The sequence below is a fragment of the Vulpes vulpes genome, chromosome 10 (assembly GCF_048418805.1).
Source record: "Vulpes vulpes isolate BD-2025 chromosome 10, VulVul3, whole genome shotgun sequence".
Taxonomy (NCBI): Eukaryota; Metazoa; Chordata; class Mammalia; order Carnivora; family Canidae; genus Vulpes; species Vulpes vulpes.
The window spans coordinates 46,471,250-46,492,922 of record NC_132789.1 but is presented as its reverse complement, the minus strand read 5'-3'; the positions used below and the strand labels follow the sequence as shown (position 1 = coordinate 46,492,922).

At 37.9% G+C, this 21,673-nt stretch overlaps 1 protein-coding gene and 1 non-coding gene across 9 annotated transcripts in view; both read left to right on the top strand.

Annotated features, from left to right (window-relative positions):
• Positions 1 to 21,673, top strand: part of ZYG11B (zyg-11 family member B, cell cycle regulator) — a 90,178-nt gene that overhangs the window by 57,117 nt on the left and 11,388 nt on the right. For all 8 annotated transcript variants that reach the window (XM_072723936.1, XM_072723931.1, XM_025991809.2 and 5 more), the window contains 3 exons: positions 6,868 to 7,065; positions 7,199 to 7,251; positions 8,814 to 8,911. In XM_072723936.1, the coding sequence (XP_072580037.1) occupies positions 6,868 to 7,065; positions 7,199 to 7,251; positions 8,814 to 8,911 (349 nt within the window). The remainder of the gene's footprint in view (positions 1 to 6,867; positions 7,066 to 7,198; positions 7,252 to 8,813; positions 8,912 to 21,673) is intronic.
• Positions 14,910 to 15,016, top strand: LOC112915091 (U6 spliceosomal RNA). The gene has a single exon (XR_003233990.1). It is a non-coding gene; the product is annotated as a U6 spliceosomal RNA (small nuclear RNA).

Below are 21,673 nucleotides of genomic sequence, written 5' to 3'. Positions count from 1 at the left end.
TTAGAAAATATACACAATATAATAAAATAAGAAAAGTAGACTCTAAGCAATGTGTACACTTAAGATTCTCAACACATGGAAAGGAAAAATATGTTATGTACTTTATTATATATATTTTTTGGTATAATACAAAGCTTCACTGTGAACAATTTTACTTTTATAAACAGAAGAAAAAATCTCATGAAAAAAATGTCTCTAACTGAGGTGCCTGGGTGGCTCAGTCAATTAGGCATCAGACTCTTGATTTCAGTTCATAACATGATCTCAGGGTCATGGAATTGAGCCCTGTGCCTGGCTCCATGCTTGGCAAGGAGTCTGCATGGGATTCTCTCTCTCCCTCTCCCTTTGCCCCTCACCCACCCCCATGCTTATAAATAAACAAATAAATAAACAAACAAATAAATGATTAATATTTTTAAAAATGTCACCAACCTATGCATATTCTTACATGCTGTGTCTGGTAATTAATAATCACTACTTAAAAGACTGCTTAACAAATTAGACATTTCATAAATATATTGGATATAGATTAAAGGGAGCCCTGTAGGATTTTGAGGCAAAAGTGAAGAATCAAATATTTCATTAATTTTAATCACTACAATAGGAAAAGTGCCTGTGTGGTAAAAGCTGTTTTAGGGTAGACCTCTGCTCTTGAGGAATTAGATAATAGAAGGCATAGATGAATGAGTAAAAAATGATATAGATTTAATGTTTGTTTTACAGATGTAAGAGTATGAAATATTGAACAATGAGTGGATTTTTGGGAAAGCTAAGGGCTGGCATTTAAAGAATTATAGTGAATTATCTATTCACTATAACTTTAGTTATTTAAGTAGAAAATATAAAAAGACCTAAATGCCCAGAAATAGGGAAGTATTAAATAGATCATAGTATTTGATCATTTTATTCAGGATTCACAGGATTATTAGATACAAAAATTGGTTCATGTCACTCAAGAGGAGAAGTGGAGTTTAAGTATTTAGAGAGTTTTCATAGGGCTTTAAAAATGCTTTTTTTTAAAAAAAAAAATCCAAAAAGAATACATGCTTTTATAACTAACAAAATAGTACAGAAGTGTATTTAAAAAGCTTAAGGCTCTATCCCCAGCCTCCAATCACTACTTTGATTAGAATCCTTTGGAATTTACTGAGACTTGTTTATGGCCCAGAATATGTTCTATCTCAGTAAATGTTCCATGTGCACTTGAGAAGAATGTGTATGTTCTTAGTATAATGTCCTATAAATGTCAGTCAGTCTAGTTGGTTGTTATTGTTCAAGAATCCTTACTGATTTTCTGCCTGCTTGTTCTAGCAGTTAATTGATAGGAATTTTGAGATCTTCAACTATAATTGTTGATTTATCTTTTTCTTCTACAGTTCTATCAATTTTTGCTTTGTGTATTTTGAGCTCTGTTACTAGGTTCTTAAGCTGTTAGAATTGTATGCCCTCTTGATTAAGTAATGAAATGACCTTCTTTATCCCTGGCGATATTCTTTACTTTGAAATCTCCTGTCTCCTTTAATATAGTCCTCCCAGCTTTCTTTTGACTAATATTAATTAATACTAATATTTCCATTCTTTTACTGTTAACATGTATATGCCTTTAATTTAAAGTGTGTTTCTTGAGGGCCACCTGGGTGGCTCAGTCAGTTCAGTGTCCAACTTTTGCTTTCAGGTCAAGTCATGACCTCAGGATTATGAGATCAAGCCCCACATTGTTGGGCTCTGTGCTGGGCATGGAGCTTACTGAAGATTCTCTCCCCCATGCCCCTCCTTCCAGTTGTGTCACACACACACATACATATACACACCTACACGCACACGGTCTTTCTCTCAAAAAAAAAATGTATTTCTTGTAGACAGCTATGTACTTTGCGTCTTACTATTTTATCTAGTCTAAAAATCTGCTTTTTATTTGGGCTATTTGGATCATTTACATTTATTTTATTTTATTACTTTTTAAAAGATTTTATTTATTTATACATGAGAGACACACAGAGAGAAGCAGAGACATAGGCAGAGGGAGAAGCAGGCCCCCTGCAAGGAGTCCAGTTTGGGACCTGATCCTGGACTCCAGGATCATGCCCTGAGCCAAGGCAGATGCTCAACCATGGAGCTACCCAGGTGTCCCTACAAATAATCTTTTTTAACCTTCATCTTTGAAAGGCGTCTTTGCCAGATATAGAATTCTAAGTTGACTGTAAAGATATTGATTACCTTTTTTCTTACTTTCATTTTCAATGAAAATTTTAATGTCATTATTATTTTTATTCTTCTCTATGTACATGATTTTTCCTCTGGCTACGTTTAAGATATAGATTAGCAATGATTTTGAGTAATGTGATTATGATGTGCCTCGATGTAATTTTACATCGTGGTTCCTGTATTTGGGATTCATTGAGCTTCTTGATCTATAGGTTTATAGTTTTCATCAGGTTTGAAAAGTTTTTGGCCATTATTTCTTCAAAAAGATTTTTTTTGTACTGCTCTTCTTGCCCCCAACTCACTGGAGACTTTGGAGACTACAGTTTCTCATATATTAAATTGCCTGAAATTGTCTCATAATTCATTGGTGCTCTTAATTTTCTTTGTTAATTTTTCTGCAGAAATGCAGAAAGCTGCAAAAAAGAATGATAAATAACCCATGTTCAGTCCTTGAGCACAAAGGCTGCCAAATTTAATTCTTGCTTTTCCAAAGAACTGCTATAAATATTCTAGGAAGTAATAAAGCAAAATTTTGGAAAAAAAAAAAAAGAGGGAACTGAGAGTGGGGGGGACAAAGTGCCGGTCCCCCAGGAGACGCCTGCGTCAGAAGACGTGGAGGCCGAGGTGGAGGCAGAGACGGCAGCCCTGCAAGAGAAGGAGCAGGATGACACGGCTGCCATGCTGGCTGACTTCATCGATTGTCCCTCTGATGACGACAAGCCACCACCGGCCACAGAGCCTGATTCCTAGTCCTCTCCGGCGCCCCCCCTCCCGGTTTCCAGTAAAGTTATGTCCTGGGATAACAAAAAAAAAAAAAAAGTTCCAATTTGGATAGTTTCCATTGCTGTGCCTTCTAATTCAGTAATCATTTCTTCTGCAATGTCTAATTTGCTATTAATACCATCCAGTGGATTTTTAAAAAATCTTAGACATTGTCATTTTCTTCTCTAGAGGTTCAGTTTGGGTCTTTATTATATCTTTCATGTTTCTGCTTAACTTTTGAACGTAAGAAATACAATAACTGTTTCACCGTTCTACTCTGCTAATTATAGCACCTGTGTCACGGGTAAATTTTTATCATTTTCTGCTCTCAGATGGTTTCAGTGGTGTTCTCTGTGACTCTTGGATTCTGTCTCTGTGTAGTTCTCATCTACCTGGCATTCTGTCCTATGAATTGCCTTGGTCTCCCTGAACTCTCAGCTCCATCTCTTGAATTCCATGGGTTCTGCTTCAGTTCTACGTCCATATGCCACAGCCTAGAAACTCAAAGCAGATCTCACCTTGTTTTCCATATCTAAAGGTCAATATACCTTATTACCTAATGTCCAGTGTCTTGAAAACTTGTTTGATGTTTGTTTTTCCAGTTGTTTCAGATAGAAAAGTAACTCTGGCCCCCTTTACTTCATTTTGGCCAGAAGTAGGTATCCTCATTAGTCTTCCATCAAATAGAATTAAAAACGAGAAATGTGTCTTTTCTATTTACCTACATATTTCTTTTAGTGTAGGTATGATGGCAATGAATTTTCCACTCAGGTTTTGTTTGTATAAAAAAGAACCTTGCTTTATTTTCAAAAGATACATGTCTTAAAAAAAAAAAAAAAAAGGACATGGGATATCTGCTGGCTATTGAGATATAAATGGACATTGTTTTTTTCTTTTGGATTTTTGGCTTATGATTTTCATCAAATTTGGAAAAATTTTGGCCCTTATTTCTTGGGTTGTTTTGTTTTGCTTTGTTTTGTTTTGCTTTGGTACCCTGTCTCATCTCCTCTTTCTGGGACTCCAATAAAAAGTATGTGAGATTGCTTATTATTGTCTCATTGGTTGCGAAATAACCTACTGGCCTTTCTCCCAATTTTTTTTTCTTTCTGTGCTTTGGCTTGGATGTTTCCTATTGCTATGATTTTTAGTTCACTAGGGGTTTTTTTTTCCTGAAGCATCTCATCTGTTGCTAATTTCATCTGGCATATTTTTCATTTCAGATTATATGTATCTTTTTTATTTCTAGAAGCTACATTTAAATCTTTTTTTATAGCTTCATTTTCTCTCTTCACATTTATCTTTTCCTTTCATCCTGAATCATATTTATAACATTTGTAGTAGCTGATTTAAGTCTTTGTATGCTAAGTCTATTATCCCTGTCATTTCTGAGTCCATTTTTAGTGATTAATTTTTCTCTTGGTTTTGGATCTCTTTTTTTTTTTTTTTTTTGGATCATATTTTCCTGACTCTTTGTATGCCTGATACTTTTTTTGGCTGGATGCCATTGTGGAATTTACATTGATTATCACTGGATTTTATTGTTTCTCTTTAAAGAGTCTTGGACTATTTTCTGGCATGCAGTTAAGCTCCTCACAGATCAAGTTTTTCTTTTCAAAGCTTATTTATTTGCTTTGTTATAGGGCTCCATATTAGACTTTATCCTGGAACTGATATATAATTTAGCTCCATTCCTATGCAATGCTTTGTTTACTATGTGATGTCTTCTCTCTGGCTCATGGGAATGTGAACTGTTCTAACCCTGTGTGATTGGGGATGTGTTCATGTATTGCTTTCTGATAGTTCTTTCTCTAGCCTCATGGAGCTTCACTGCCTCATTACTCAGCAAGATTTGAGGGAATCCCTCTATAGGTGTCTTTCTCTCTCTCTGGAGCTTTTTCCTTTCTAGTACTCTATTCTACATATTTTTGCTGCCTTGGCCACCTTGATCACAGATCTTTGTCTCTTCAACTCAGCAACTTGGCAATATGGCAGTAACTGCCATATTCTCTTTCGGTTCTTTTTACTTGCACAGCAATCCTGGAAACTGCCCCATATGAGTACCTTCTCCCAGATATATACATGCTTATTTATATACCTGTTGTTCACTGTCAGAAAATAGTTCTCCATATATTTTTGTCTGGTTTTCTAATAACTTGTTTATGGCAGGAAAGAATGGCCATAATTTTTTTTTTTTTAAGAACCTTATTTTTCTTTTAACTTATCTCTACCCCCCAAATGGAGTTCCAACTTAGAATCCCAAGATCAAGTATTGCATGCCCAGGGTGCATGGGTGGCTCAGTCGGTTAATGTCTGCCTTCGGCTCAGGTCATGATCCCAGGGTCCTGGGAGGGAGCCCTGCATTGGGCTCCCTGCTCGTTGGGGAGTCTGCTTCTTCCTCTCACTCTGCCACTTCTGCTTGTGCTCACTCATGAGTAAATAAATAAAATCTTAAAAAAAAAAAAGAGTTGCAGCCATATGAGGTTTGGGGAGGGGATTCTACTATTGTGTTTGATGATTCTTACTTATTATGGATTGTTTTCATTGCAAATTGTAATTTAGAACTGTGACGCATCATCTTCTGTGGGGCTTTAAGTTCAAAGTGTGTCCTTCTCATACGGTCTTTGTTTCTTTACTTTTTTTTTTTTTTGGTCACTATAAGAATACTATGGGGGCACCTGGGTGGTTCAGTGGTGAGCCTTTGGCTCAAGGCGTGATCCCCAGGTCCTGGGATCGAGTCACACATCAGTCTCCCCACAGGGAGCCTGCTTCTTCCTCTGCCTATGTCTCTGCCTCTCTCTCTCTCTCTCTCTCTCTCTCTCTCTGTGTGTCTCTCATGAATAAATAAATAAAATCTTTTTTAAAAATCCTATGTGAAACATATGAATAGGGAAGAATATGAAAAATGAATGTGAAATCCCTTTTTAAAAGATTTTAGTTATTTATTTGAGAGGGCATGAGCAGAGGGAGAGGGAGAAACAGATTCCCTGCTGAGCAGGGAGTCTGACATGGGGCTCGATCTCAGGATCCTGGAATCAAGACCCAAGCCAAAAGCAGATGCTTAACTGACTGAGCTATCCAGGCACCTCTTTTCTTTTTTAAAGATTTTATTCATTAGAGAGAGAGAGAGAGCATAAGCAGTGGGGAGGGACAGAGAAGAAAGAAGAAGCAGACTGCCTGCTGAGCAGGGAGCCCATCTCAGGGCCGGTTCCCATGACCTGAGTTAAAGGCAGATGTTTAACCCACTGAGCCACCCAGGTGCCCCTGAAATGCCTTTTCTTATTTGAATATGTGAGATTAGAGAGGGCAATGATTAACTGTTGATGCTGGTAGAAAATAGATTATACACATTTAAGTAGATTATACACATTCAAAAGCGCTTAGAGTTAAACTTGTCTCTTCTACCCTCACTCTTTTTCATATTGAAGAAGAAAACTTGTTAGTTCCTTCAAAGTATATACTTGAAAGATGCCTTTCACTTTGATTTATTCTAGAATGACTTAAGTGAGGGAGTGACTAGTCTCTTAACAATCAAAGGTTCAGGGTCTTGGTTCTTAAGAAATGGAATCAACATGTTAGGAGGAAAATTACTATTTCATAGTAGATCAGATGAAGTTTTAAGAATGAGGATTAATCTCCAGAGTAGTAAGTTAGATGTTACATCCTTTGGGAGATCCACAGTCTAAATTGGAAGCCGCCTCAGTTGTTTCCCATGTGAATAGAGGTGTTGTTATGTACTTCCAAGGGAAGCCATTCTAAGAAGGAACAGAGATTGCAATGATTTAAACATGTATTGGCATATGCACAAAAGGTGAAGTTATTTAGTAGAGCAGGATTTTTCTTAGAATGCACAGGATCATATTCATATGACTTTAATTTTTATATCTTCTTTTTTTTTTCCAGAATAATATAGCTGAAGTACAAGAATTGCATTCTGAATTAATGTGGAAAGATTTTATAGACCACATCAGTAGCCTCCTACATAGTGTTGAAGTGGAAGTTAGTTACTTCGCAGCTGGAATTATTGCCCATTTAATATCTAGAGGGGAACAAGCTTGGACATTGAGCCGTAGCCAGAGGAATTCTCTTCTGGATGATCTGGTAGGGTCATTTGGTATTTTCTAGAAGCATACAAACAGCATTAATAATAGTTAAACTATCAGAGTCTCATAATGCAATAATGCAGTGCCAAATAAATATTGTATTCTTTTTTTGTGTGTCTTATGTCTTGCAGCATTCAGCTATTTTGAAATGGCCAACTCCAGAGTGTGAGATGGTAGCATACAGGTAATTAGCAAGAAAACTAATATAAAGCTAGTAACTGTCATTCTGCTTGCTTAGAGATCATTCCTACTAGATGTATAATGCATTTTCCCTCAGGCATCTATCCTTTTACTGGCTTTTAAAAAGATCAAAGTATTTTTACTTTTTTTCTGCTACCTATTATTCATTAATTCTTCCTTCATTCCACATTTATTGAAGCCAAGTGCCAAGGACTTGTTCTGTGTTCTTGAAATTCAAAGATGAGTAAGATATGTTGCCTACACAGTAGAACCTTACAGCTGGGATGCCTGGGTAGCATAGTCGGTTGCGTGTCCAACTCTTGGTTTCAGCTCAGGTTGTGATCTCAGGGTTGTGAGTTTGAGCTGTGAGGAGCCATGGTGGGGTCTGCTTGAGATTTTCTCTCCCCCTCTGTCCTTCCCATTCATGCTTTCTCTCTCAAATAAGTCTTTTTTAAGAAAATAAAAGAACCTTACAGTCTAGTGAGGGACAACAAAATGTGAATCAGATATAATTCACTGTTAAGCTAGTTATATGAATAGAATTCTATGAAAGTAAAGATGACAGAACTTAAATGCACTGGAAAGTGGTAAAAAGCTTCCAGAAGAAGTAGATTATGAGCTGAGTTTTGAGAAATAACTAAGGGGCAGGAGATTTTAGGAAGAAGAAATAATGTGTTAATGAAAAGAGGTCCAGGACAAGATGACACATTGAAAGGACTAGAAGTAGCACCAGGTTAGTTTGGGGAAACAGTTTATAATAATTTCTTAAGGTGCATATAGGATGTCTAACTCTTTATGACAATTAGGTGACTTGATAGCTAAGTTACAGATTACCTGAAGTACTCCATATTGCTGCATAAATAATATTATTCTATCTTATTTTTGTTCTCTACTTCATAAATGCTGATACTGCCAACATTTTTGATTCCCCCAACTTGTGTTCTACCTATTTGGACCAGAAGACCAGTAAAAATAGGCTAATTCTAGACCGTCATGGTGTTCTCTGTCAGTTTGTTATCAACTGACTTCTCCTTTTCTAAGTTTCCAAATCAAGGTCTGCTACTCTTCAAATGTTTATCTTCAAACCAAAGAAAAAAGTCCTTTAAAAAAAAAAAAATTATTTATTTATTTATTTATTTATTTATTTATTTATTTATTTATTTATGAGAGAGAGCATGAGCAGAGGGAGGGATGGAGTGAAAAGCAGACTCTCCCTGAGCAGGGGAGTCTGGTTGGGGGGCTCGATCCCTGAAACCTGGGATCATGACCTCAACCAAAGGCAGACGTTTAACTAAGCCACCCAGGTGCCCCCAAAAGAGTAATTTTGAAAAAAAAAAACTGTTGTTAGTACCTTGTTCTGATCACTTTCCATCTTTTGTACCAAGACTTTTATCCAAATATACTTCTTTCTCAAATGGCTAAGACAAAGAAAATATGTTCTGTGGTTCACTTATATTAGTATAATGGTAGGATGAAATTTCTAGAATGAAAAGCTTAGGAATTATTGCTTTAGAAAATGACACTAAGTATAGGATATAACTTTTCTCTTATCTTTTGAAATTTTAGGTCCTTTAATCCATTTTTCCCATTACTTGGCTGTTTTACAACACCAGGAGTCCAGCTATGGGCAGTTTGGGCCATGCAACATGTCTGCAGCAAGAATCGTATGTACCAAAAAGAACTATGTTTTTCTTTTTCCGGTGAACTTCTTTTTAGACAGGAAAGCCATTTTTAAATAGTATATTGAAGTGATTTTTTTAAGGACACAGATTTTAAAAGATGTATGAGAATCTTCAGGGGTGCCTGGCTGGCTCAGTCAATAGAGCATGTGACTCTTGATCTCAGAGTCATGAGTTCAAGCCCCACATTGGGCAGCGAGATTACTTAAAAAAAGAGAGAATGTTAGCGTATAAACTAAATTTATTCTTTCAGAATTAGCTTAGTAATACTAGGTACTGAATGACACTGAATGAGGCACTGTTCTGACCTCATGGGATATGAAGATTAGGAGCCTACCGTGGACCCATAGGCTAAGCAAAAATTTTATGGTGATCCAATGTTTATGGTTCATTCCAGTGCCCAACCCTCATCTATGTAAAATTCCATTGTTTAAGACATTGCTCTCAGCACCCATGGTCTCTAGAGTAGCAAGAATTTAAACTTTTTTTTTTTTTTAAAGATTTTATTTATTTATTCATGAGAGAGAGAGAGAGGCAGAGACACAGGCAGAGAGAGAAGCAGGCTCCATACAGGGAGCCCGTTGTGGGACTCAATCCGGGGACTCCAGGATCATGCCCTGAGCCAAAGGCAAACTGCTTAACCGCTGAGCCACCCAGGCGTCCCTAGAGTAGCAAGAATTTAGATCAGATTCTGTATCACTCTTTTGAAGGTTGTGCTACAACTCTTTGGTTATTAGTAAAAACTTATTCCATAAATGATTTGAAATATTATACAAGAAACACTTTAATAGTAGAAACACTTTAATTGAGTATTAATTACAATATTTGAAATTAGAAATCAAGATCAAGGAAAAATAATTTGAAAAGGAATTTAAAGTCTATAAGGAAAATAGTAGAATGTAAATATGTAGACCATACATGGTGATTCATGTTCTTTTTGTGATGGGCTGCAAATAATCAGCTACATGATTCTCATTCTATATAAGGAGGAAAAACCATTCCGTATCCTCATAGGGAGATAAATTTCTTTTATAGAACCTCAATAGGGATGATATTAAAAACGGCCTCAAAATGAGCATTATTTTTAACAATAGTATTGTAAGAAATAGCAGTAACATTTTATTAGATACTTTCTTACTCTTTGCTGAAAATTCGGTGCATACTTCAAAAAGACAACTCAGTAAAAGCTCTATTATGTCCAGTTGGTAGGGGAGGAGGGTTTAGGGAATGGGATGTGACATATAAAACTGCTTTGTACTCAACTAAACTTCTACCTAGAAGCTTTTCTGACCCTTTCTACTAATTTCCCAGTTCATTTATAAACATAAGCTGCCTGTGATAGAAAAATTTCCTTTTTTTTATCCCTACAGGTTCTGAGAACTCTCTAGTTTTTTTAATGGCCTGTCCCATGGTATACTCAGCCTCTAATCTCTAGGCTTTTTTCCTCGTTACTCAAGGAATGGACTTTTCACAGTTTTATAAGAGAAAATAAAACATAACAAAGAATAGTGTATTTTCATAGAGGTGTTTATTATTCTGACTACTTTTTAGGTATAGGTGTTCTTTTAAGTTTACTCTGTGGATTGGCTACTCTGAAAAATTTATTCTAAAATGCACTGTAGGGCACTTGGTGGCTCAGTTGATTGAGCATTTGCCTTCAGTTCAGGTTGTGATCCTGGAGTCCTGGGATCAAGTCCCACATTGGGCTCCCTGCTCCATGGGGAGCCTGCTTCTCCCTCTGCCTCTGCCTTTCTCTGTCTCTCTGTCTCTTATGAATAAATAAATAAAATCTTAAAAAAAACACCCGGGTGGCTCAGTGGTTGAACATCTACCTTCGGCCAAGGGCATGGTCCCTGGTCCCTGGGTCCTGGGTCCTGGGATTGAGCCCTGCATCGGGCTCCTTGCATGGAACCTGCTTCTCCCTCTGTCTGTGTCTCTGCCTCTCTGTCTCTCATGCATTAAAAAATATATATATTTGAAAAAAAATTAAAAATTAAAAAAACAAAATGCACTGTAGATGGGGGTGCCTGGCTGTCTCAGTTGGTGGAGCATGTAACTCTTGATCTTAAGGTTGTAAGTTCAAGCCCCACATTAGGTGTGGAGATTACTTAAAAAAAAAACTAATATAAACTAATTAAATTAAAATAAAATAAATAAAATGCACTGTAGGGGCACCTAGCTGGCTCAGTAAGTACAGCATGAGGCTCTTGATCATAGGTTGAAGCCCTCCAATGGGAATACGGATTACTTAAAAAAAAAAAAAAAAAAGACAGTGAGTAAAATGCACTGTATTTGGCGAATGTTAGAGTATTTTATCTCCAGCTTAGTTCAGGTTTCTGCATTCTTGCTTCCCAGGCTTATTTTGTTTATATTTAAATAGAAATGACTTCTCAGTTTGTATTGAGAGTTCTAATGCTGTTTATAACTTTTAATAATTAAGACATAGTATGGCATAGAAGTTAAGTGCACATAGGGGTCTACCTGGATTCAAATCATGTTGCAGCAAACCTAGGCAAATTTTTAAGCCTAGGACCTCATTTTTCACATTTGTTAAATGGGAATAATAATAGTACCTGTTTCAGACATTGTGATGTACATTTTCCCATATTTTAGAAAGTTTTTTAACATGATTTTTAATAATCACATAATCTTTATTGTATGACATATTAGTTTCCTAGTACTCATAACAGAGTTCCACTGTTATGAGTGTGACTCATATGTTATGAGTATGTTCCGGTGACTTAAAACAACAGGAATGTTTGTCTCTCAGTTCTGGAGGCTAGAAGTCTAAAATCACGGTGTTATTAGGGCCATGTTTTCTCTGACAGCTGTAGGTGAGGGTTCTTCCTTGCTTCTAGCTTCTGGTATGTGCTGCCAACCCTTGGCATCCCTTTGCTTGTAAATGCATCACTCCTGTCAGATAACCATCTTCTCCTTGTGTGTCTTTACACTGTTTTCTATATCTGTGTTCAAATCTCCCCTTTTCATCAAAGAACACCAGTCCTATTATATTAAGGTCCACCTAATAACTTCATCTTAACTACAGTAGGAACAATTCTATTTCCAGATAAGGTTGCATTCTGAAGTACTGGAGATTAGTAGGACTTTAACCTCTCTTTTTAGGAGACAGTTCAACCCTTAACATATGCCTCTATACTTAATAATAAATGAATGTAGGAGTAATTTAAATAGCAACTTCCCTATTGATAAACATTTAAGTAGTCTACCTTTTTAATTTTAAAATTATATCCAAACATTTGTTTGAGTAAGAGATCTTCATCACACTATTATTTACAATAGCAAATAACACTAACCAAGAGATCCAGCAATAGAGAAATGTTAAATAATGTTGAAATAACCAGACAGTAGTATATTTGCATGTTATTATTATAAGTGAAAAAGACATGATAGAAAATTATATAAGTAGAAACTTACACTCTTGGAGCCATGACATAGTCACTTATACGAGACTAGCCCTCTAGCCATTTGTAATAGAAAATGTGGGGTAGGAAAGATTCAAAAGTTTTTCTAGACATTATGCAGAAGGAAGCAAAGATTCCCATCCCTGAAAGAGAACCAAGTATACAGTACAGCAATTTCATTGAACTGAGGAGATAGAAATCAAGAGTTTGGTATGATTGTGGTATGGGACAAAATTTATGGAATTTATGAGGCAAAGTAATGCAGAGATGACAGCTACATCTAGAAAGGCCTCCAGAAATCTTCCTAAGTGTTTCTTGAGTCTTTGGCTGATTAGTGAGCAGTGAATGCCTAGGGTAAGACTCCTTGAGGTTTAAGAAAGAACAAATACCAAGGAGATGCTAACCAAATAACTTGGAGATCACACAGGGTTTAGAAATACTAGAGTTCCAATACTGTTTGAAACTCTAGTATTAGAGTACTTAATAGCCCAGGCATTCAATACAGGTGGTAGAAAAGATTAAATGAGTCCTGAAATAAAGGCTTCTCTAGGACAGTCCTAACAAAACTTAAAAACAAGTCTTGAAATAGCTAATGGTTAAGTTGCTCTGAAAATAAATTAACTTTTTTTCCCCAAATTTTAATTTAAATTCTAGTTAGTTAACACATAGTGTAATACTGGTTTTAGGAGTAGAATTTAATGATTCATCACTTACATACAGCTCCCAGGATTCATCACAAGTACCCTCCTTAATACCCATTACCCATGTAGCTCAACCCCCTTCTACCTCCCTGCATCAACCGGTTTCCTCTGCTCTTTTTTTCCCCCTTCCATACGTTCATCTGTTTTGTTTCTTAAATTTCACATATGAGTGAAATCCTATAGTATTTGTCTTTCTCTGACTTACTTTGTCTAATATAATACAGTCTAGCTCCATCCATGTCATGGCAAATGGCAAGATTTCATTCCTTTTGATGGCTGAGTAATATTCCAGTGTGTGTGTGTGTGTGTGTGTGTGTGTGTGTGTGTATGTGTATGTGTATGTGTGTGTATTGCATCTTCTTTATGCTTTCATTAGTTGATGGGCCCTTACGCTCTTTTCATAGTTTGGCTATTGTTAATAAGGCTGCTGTAAATATCAGGGTGTATGCACCCCTGGAATGTATTTTTGTATACTTCTGGTAAATACCTAGTAGTGCAATTGCTGGATCATAGGGTAGTTCTATTTTTGACTTTTTGAGGAACCTCTGTACTGTTTTCCAGAGTGGTTGCACCAGTTTGCATTCCCACCAACAATGTAAGAGGGCTCTTCTTTCTCTGTATTCTTGCCAACGTCTGTTGCTTCCTGTGGTGTTAATTGTAGCCATTCTGATAGGTGTGAGGTGCTGTCTCATTGTGGTTTTGATTTGTATTTCCTTTAGGATGAGTGATGTTGAGCATGCTCTCATGTGTATGTTAGCCATCTGAATATCTTCTTTGGCAAAGTGTCTCTTCATGTCTTCTGCCCATTTCTTAACTGGATTATTTGTTTTTTGGGTGTTGAGTTTGATAAGTTCTTTTTAGATTTTGGATACTAATCCTTTATCAGATACGTCATTTGCAAATGTCTTCTCCCATTCCATAGGCTTTTAGTTTTGTTGTTTTCTGCACTATGCAGAAGCTTTTTATCTTGATGAAGTCCCAGTAGTTTATTTTTGCTTTTATTTCCTTTGCCCCCAGTGACATGTCTAGTAACAAGTTGCTTGAGCTGAGGTCAAAGAGGTTGCTGCCTGTGTTCTTCTCCAGGATTCTGAGAGTTTCCTGTCTCACATTTAGGTCCCTCATCTATTTTGAATTTATTTTTGTGTGTAGTGTAAGAAAGTAGTCTAGTTTTCTCAATACGATTTGTTTTTGTGTGTGTATTTTTTTAATTTTTTTTTTATTGGTGTTCAATTTGCCAACATATAGCATTAACACCCAGTTCTCATCCCGCCAAGTGGCCCGCTCATTGCCCATCACCCGGTCACCCCAACCGCCTGCCCACCTCCCTTTCCACTACCTCTTGTTAGTTTCCCAGACTCAGCACCATTTGTTGAAGAGACTTTTCCATTGCATATTTTTTTTTCTGCTGTGTTGAAGATTAGTTGACCATATAATTGTGGGCAGGTAACTATTGTCAGAGAAAATCTAAGCACTCCTTTACAAAAAAAGACAACAAAATCTAGAAACTTAACATGTTTGATATCTGATAAAAGTTGCCACCTGGGTGGCTCAGTCTCTTCAGTATCTGGTCTTGGATTTCAGCTCATTTTATGATCTCAGGTTGTAATATTGAGTCCCATGTTGGGCTCTGTGCTCAGTGGGGCATCTTCTTGAGATTCTCTCCCTCTTCCTCTGCCCCTTCCCCTGCTTATACGCATGCATTTTCTCTCTCTCTCTCTCTCAAATAAATAAATAAATAAAATCTTTAAAAAAAATTGCTAGATGAAAGAAGAATCAGAAAAATGTGACCTATAAACCAGGAGAAAAATCAGACGATTGAAGTAGACCCCAAGTGATGGTAATAATAGAAAAGTAACTTAAGTGCTCACTTTGGCAGCTCATATACTAATATTAGAAAGATAAAGAGAAGATTAGCATGGCCTATACACAAGAATGACACTTAAATTTGTCAAGTGTTCTATAGTTTTCATGCCTAGAACCATGATAATGTACCAGGAATAATCTTTTTTTTTTATAAATTTATTTTTTATTGGTGTTCAATTTGCCAACTTACAGAATAACACCCAGCGCTCATCCCATCAAGTGCCCACCTCAGTGCCCACGACCCAGGCACCCGCACCCGCCGCCCAACTACCCTTCCACCATGCCTAGTTCATTTCCCAGAGTTAGGAGTCTTTCATGTTCTGTCTCCCTTTCTGATATTTCCCACTCATTTTTTCTCCTTTTCCCTTTATTTCCTTTTTTTTTTTTTAATTTATTTTAATTTAATTTATTTTTTTTTTAATAAATTTATTTTTATTTTTATTTTTTAATAAATTAATTTTTTATTGGTGTTCAATTTACCAACATACAGAATAACACCCAGTGCTCATCCCGTCAAGTGCCCCCCTCAGTGCCTGTCACCCATTCACCTCCACCCCCCGCCCTCCTCCCCTTCCACCACCCCTAGTTCATTTCCCAGAGTTAGGAGTCTTTATGTTCTGTCTCCCTTTCTGATATTACCCACACATTTCTTCTCCCTTCCCTTATATTCCCTTTCACTATTATTTATATTCCCCAAATGAATGAGAACATACACTGTTTGTCCTTCTCCCACTGACTTACTTCACTCAGCATAATACCCTCCAGTTCCATCCACGTTGAAGCAAATGGTGGGTATTTGTCGTTTCTAATGGCTGAGTAATATTCCATTGTATACATAAACCACATCTTCTTTATCCATTCATCTTTCGATGGACACCGAGGCTCCTTCCACAGTTTGGCTATTGTGGACATTGGTGCTATAAACATTGGGGTGCAGGTGTCCTGGCGTTTGCAATTCAGATTGCATCTGAATCTTTGGGGTAAATCCCCAGCAGTGCAATTGCTGGGTCATAGGGCAGGTCTATTTTGAACTCTTTGAGGAACCTCCACACAGTTTTCCAGAGTGGCTGTACCAGTTCACATTCCACCAACAGTGTAAGAGGGTTCCCTTTTCTCCCTATCCTCTCCAACATTTGTTGTTTCCTGCCTTGTTAATTTTCACCATTCTCACTGATGTGAGGCAGTATCTCATTGTGGTTTTGATTTGTATTTCCCTGATGGCAAGTAATGCAGAGTATTTTCTCATGTGCATGTTGGCTATGTCTTTGTCTACCTCTGTGAGATTTCTCTTCATGTCTTTTGCCCATTTCATATTGGATTGTTTGTTTCTTTGGTGTTGAGTTTAATAAGTTCTTTATAGATCTTGGAAACTAGCCCTTTATCTGATACGTCATTTGCAAATATCTTCTCCCATTCTGTAGGTTGTCTTTTAGTTTTGTTGACTGTATCCTTTGCTGTGCAAAAGCTTCTTATCTTGATGAAGTCCCAATAGTTCATTTTTGCTTTTGTTTCTCTTGCCTTCATGGATGTATCTTGCAAGAAGTTACTGTGGCTGAGTTCAAAAAGGGTGTTGCCTGTGTTCTCTAGGATTTTGATGGAATCTTGTCTCACATTTAGATCTTTCATCCATTTTGAGTTTATCTTTGTGTGTGGTGAAAGAGAGTGGTCTAGTTTCATTCTTCTGCATGTGGATGTCCAATTTTCCCAGCACCATTTATTTATTTATTTTTTCTAACAAACATTTATTTAAATTTTTTTACAGTGCATGAAGTAGGGAATAGTTCATTTTAAAAATTTTTTCAATTAAAAATTATTTAAAATCAAGTTAGTTAACAAATAGTGTATTATTAGGTTCAAAGGTAGAATTTAGTGATTCATCAGATGCATATAACACTCAGTGCTCATTACATCAAGTGCCTTCCCATCACCTATTTTTTTAAATAAATTAATTTTTATTGGAGTTCAATTTACAAACATACAGAATAACACCCAGTGCTCATCCCGTCAAGTGTCCCCGTCAGTGCCCGTCACCAATTCACCCCCACCTCCCACCCTCCTCCCCTTCCACCACCCCTAGTTCGTTTCCCAGAGTTAGGAGTCTTTATGTTCTGTCTCCCTTTCTGATATTTCCCACGCATTTCTTCTCCCTTCCCTTATATTCCCTTTCACTATTATTTATATTCCCCAAATGAATGAGAACATACACTGTTTGTCCTTTTCCGATTGACTTACTTCACTCACTTTAATACCCTCCAGTTCCATCCATGTTGAAGCAAATGGCCCAACACCATTCATTGAAGAGACTTTCTTCCAATGGATAGTCTTTCCTCCTTTATCGAATATTAGTTGACCATACGTTCAGGGTCCACTTCTGGGTTCTCTCTTCTGTTCCATTGATCTCTGTGTCTGTTTTCGTGCCAGTACCACACTGATGACCACAGCTTTGTAGTACAACCTGAAATCTGGCATTGTGATGCCCCCAGATATGATTTTCTTTTTTAAAATTCCCCTGGCTATTTGGGGTCTTTTCTGATTCCATACAAATCTTAAAATAATTTGTTCTAACTCTCTGAAGAAAGTCCATGGTATTTTGATAAGGATTGCATTAAACGTGTAAATTGCCCTGGGTAACATTGACATTTTCACAATATTAATTCTGCCAATCCATGAGCATGGAATATTTTTCCATCTCTTTGTGTCTTCCTCAATTTCTTTCATAAGTGTTCTATAGTTTTTAGGGTATAGATCCTTTACCTCTTTGGTTAGGTTTATTCCTAGGTATCTTATGCTTTTGGGTGCAATTGTAAATGGGATTGACTCCTTAATTTCTCTTTCTTCAGTCTCATTGTTAGTGTATAGAAATACCACTGATTTCTGGGCATTGATTTTGTATCCTGCCACGCTACCAAATTGCTGTATGAGTTCTAGCAATCTTGGGGTGGAGGCTTTTGGGTTTTCTATGTAGAGTATCATGTCATCGGCAAAGAGGGAGAGTTTGACTTCTTCTTTGCCAATTTGAATGCCTTTAATGTCCTTTTGTTGTCTGATTGCTGAGGCTAGGACTTCCAGTACTATGTTGAATAGCAGTGGTGAGAGTGGACATACCTGTCTTGTTCCTGATCTTAGGGGAAAGGCTCCCAGTGCTTCCCCATGGAGAATGATATTTCTGTGGGCTTTTTGTAGATGGCTTTTAAGATGCTGAGGAATGTTCCCTCTATCCCTGCGCTCTGAAGAGTTTTGATCACGAATGGATGCTGTATTTTGTCAAATGCTTTCTCTGCATCTAATGAGAGGATCATATGGTTCTTGGTTTTCTCTTGCTGATATGATGAATCACATTGATTGTTTTACGAGTGTTGAACCAGCATTGTGTCCTGGGGATAAATCCTACTTGGTCATGGTGAATAATCTTCTAAATGTACTACTGGATCCTAATGGCTAGTGTCTTGTTGAGAATTTTTGCATCCATGTTCATCAGGGATATTGGTCTGTATTCTCCTTTTTGGTGGGGTCTTTGGTTTTGGAATTAAGGTGATGCTGGCCTAATAGAACGAATCTGGAAGTACTCCATCTCTTTCTATCTTTCCAAACAGCTTTAGTAGAATAGGTATGGTTTCTTCTTTAAACGTTTGATAGAATTCCCCTGGGAAGCCATCAGGCCCTGGACTTTTGTGTCTTGGGAGGTTTTGGATGACTGCTTTAATTTCCTCCCTGGTTATTGGCCTGTTCAGGTTTTCTATTTCTTCCTGTTCCACTTTTGGTAGTTTGTGGCTTTCCAGGAATGCGTCCATTTCTTCTAGATTGCCTAATTTATTGGCGTATAGCTGTTCATTATACGTTTTTAAAATCGTTTGTATCGATGTTTTTAAAATCGTTGGTAGTGATCTCTCCTCTCTCATTCATGATTTTATTAATTTGAGTCTTCTCTCTCTTCTTTTTAATAAGGCTGGCTAATGGTTTATCTATCTTATTAATTCTTTCAAAGAACCAACTCCTGGTTTTGTTGATCTGTTCCACAGTTCTTCTGGTCTCGATTTCGTTGAGTTCTGCTCGAATCTTTATTAATTCTCTTCTGCTGGGTGTAGGATCTATTTGCTGATTTTTTCTCTAGCTCCTTTATGTGTAAGGTTAGCTTTTGTATTTGAGTTCTTTCCAGTTTTTGAATGGATGCTTCTATTGCGATGTATTTCCCCCTTAGGACTGCTTTTGCTGCATCCCAAAGATTGAGCTGTTGTATCTTCATTCTCATTAGTTTTCATGAATCTTTTTAATTCTTCCTTGATTTCCTGGTTGACCCTTTCATCTTTTAGCAGGATGGTCCTTAACCTCCACGTGTTTGAGGTCCTTCCAAACTTCTTGTTGTGATTTAGTTCTAATTTCAAGGCATTATGGTCTGAGAATATGCAGGGGACGATCCCAATCTTTTGGTATCGGTTCAGACCCGATTTGTGACCCAGTATGTGGTCTATTCTGGAGAAAGTTCCATGTGCACTTGAGAAGAATGTGTATTCAGTTGAGTTTGGATGTAAAGTTCCGTAGATATCTGTGAAATCCATCTGGTCCAGTGTATCATTTAAAGCTCTCATTTCTTTGGAGATGTTGTGCTTAGAAGACCTATCGAGGGTAGAAAGCGCTAGGTTGAAGTCACCAAGTAAAAGTGTATTATTATCTAAGTATTTCTTCACTTTGGTTATTAACTTATTTAAATATTTGTCAGCTCCCACATTCGGGGCATATTTATTGAGGATTGTTAAGTCCTCTTGTTGGATAGATCCTTTGAGTATGATATAGTGTCCCTCTTCATCTCTCACTACAGTCTTCGGGGTAAATTTTAGTTGATCTGATATAAGGATGGCTACCCCTGCTTTCTTTTGAGGACCATTTGAATGGTAAATGGTTCTCCAACCTTTTATTTTTAGGCTGTAGGTGTCCTTCTGTCTAAAATGAGTCTCTTGTAGACAGCAAATAGATCGGTGTTGCTTTTTTATCCAGTCTGACACCCTGCGCCTTTTGATGGGGTCATTAAGCCCGTTCACGTTCAGAGTTACTATTGACAGGTATGAGTTTAGTGTCATCATGATATCTATTCAGTCCTTGTTTTTGTGGATTGTTACACTGGACTTCTTCTTAAAGGGGAATTTTAAGAGTCCCCCTTAAAATTTCTTGCAGAGCTGGTTTGGAGGTCACATATTCTCTCAGTTCCTGCCTGTCTTGGAAGCTCTTTATCTCTCCTTCCATTCTGAATGAGAGCCTTGCTGATAAAGTAATCTTGGTTGCATGTTTTTCTCATTTAGGACCCTGAATATATCATGCCAGCCCTATCTGGCCTGCCAGGTCTCTGTGGAGAGGTCTCCTGTTACCCTAATACTCCTCCCCATAAAAGTCAGGGATTTCTTGTCTCTTGCTGCTTTAAGGATCTTCTCTTTATCTTTGGAATTTGCAAGCTTAACTATTAAATGTCAGGTGTTGAACGGTTTTTATTGATTTTAGGGGGGGATCTATTTCCTGGATCTGAATGCCTGTTTCCCTTCCCAGATTAGGAAAGTTTTCAGCTAGGATTTGTTCAAATACATATTCTGACCCTCTGTCCCTTTTGTCGCCCTGGGGAACCCCAATTAAACGTAGGTTTTTCTTCCTCAGGCTGTCGTTTATCTCCCTTAATCTATCTTCATGATCTTTTAATTGTTTGCCTCTTTTTTCCTCAGTTTCCCTCTTTGCCATCAACTTGTCTTCTATGTCACTCACTCCTTCTTCCACCTCGTTAACCCACGTTGTTAGTACTTCTAGTTTGGATTGCATCTCATTCAATTGATTTTTAATTTCTGCCTGATTAGATCTAAATTCTGCAGTCATGAAGTCTCTTGAGTCCTTTATGCTTTTCTCTAGAGCCACCAGTAGCTGTATAATAGTGCTTTTGAATTGGCTTTCTGACATTGAATTGTGATCCAGATTTTGTAGCTCTGTGGGAGAGAGGACTGTTTCTGATTCTTTCTTTTGAGGTAAGCTTTTCCTTCTAGTCATTTTGCTCATTGCAAGTGGCCAAAAACAAGTTGTATTGGGAAAAGGGGAAAAAGAGAGGAGAGAAAGAAGGAAAGAAAAGAGAAAAAGAAAAAAGAAAAAAGGAAGAAAAAAGAAAAAAAGAGAAGAAAAAGAGAAAGAAACAGAAAGGAAAACAATGGTTGGGGAAACAAATCAAAAAGCAAAACAAACAAACAAACAAAGAAAACCATGGGGGAGTATCTTTTGATTCTGTATACTTTAAGTTCCTTGACTTCTCCTGGAACTTGTCCGTCTAGTTGGTCTTCTGGGGGAGGGGCCTGTTGTGCTTATTTTCAGGTGTTAGCACTTCGGGGAGCTCCTCTGCCCCCTGCCTGGTGCAGGGCTCAGTGGGGTTTGTTTACCCCGTGAGGCCCCAGGAGGAACAATCACAGTGGCAGGGGTCATCTTTGGAGCCCTGGTTTCAGCTCCCGCAGTAACAATGGAGCTCTCACTCTGCAGGGGCCTGGAGGCTCCGGGGTGGGGCCGCTGATCTGCTCAGCTGGGGGCAGGAACGTCCTTGCTGTCCTGGGCCCTCCCGGCCTCTGCCTGGGGGGGGGGGGGGGGGGGGGGGGAGAGGCCGGATCATGGGGTGTTTCCCTGGCGCCCAGTGCTCCCGGGCCTGCACTGTTGGATTCGCGCCCCTGGCCGTGCAGCTCCCTCCGCAGGGAGCCGCTTCCTCTGCTGGAGCCGCCTCTGAGCTTGGCCCGGGGCACGCAGCCCCC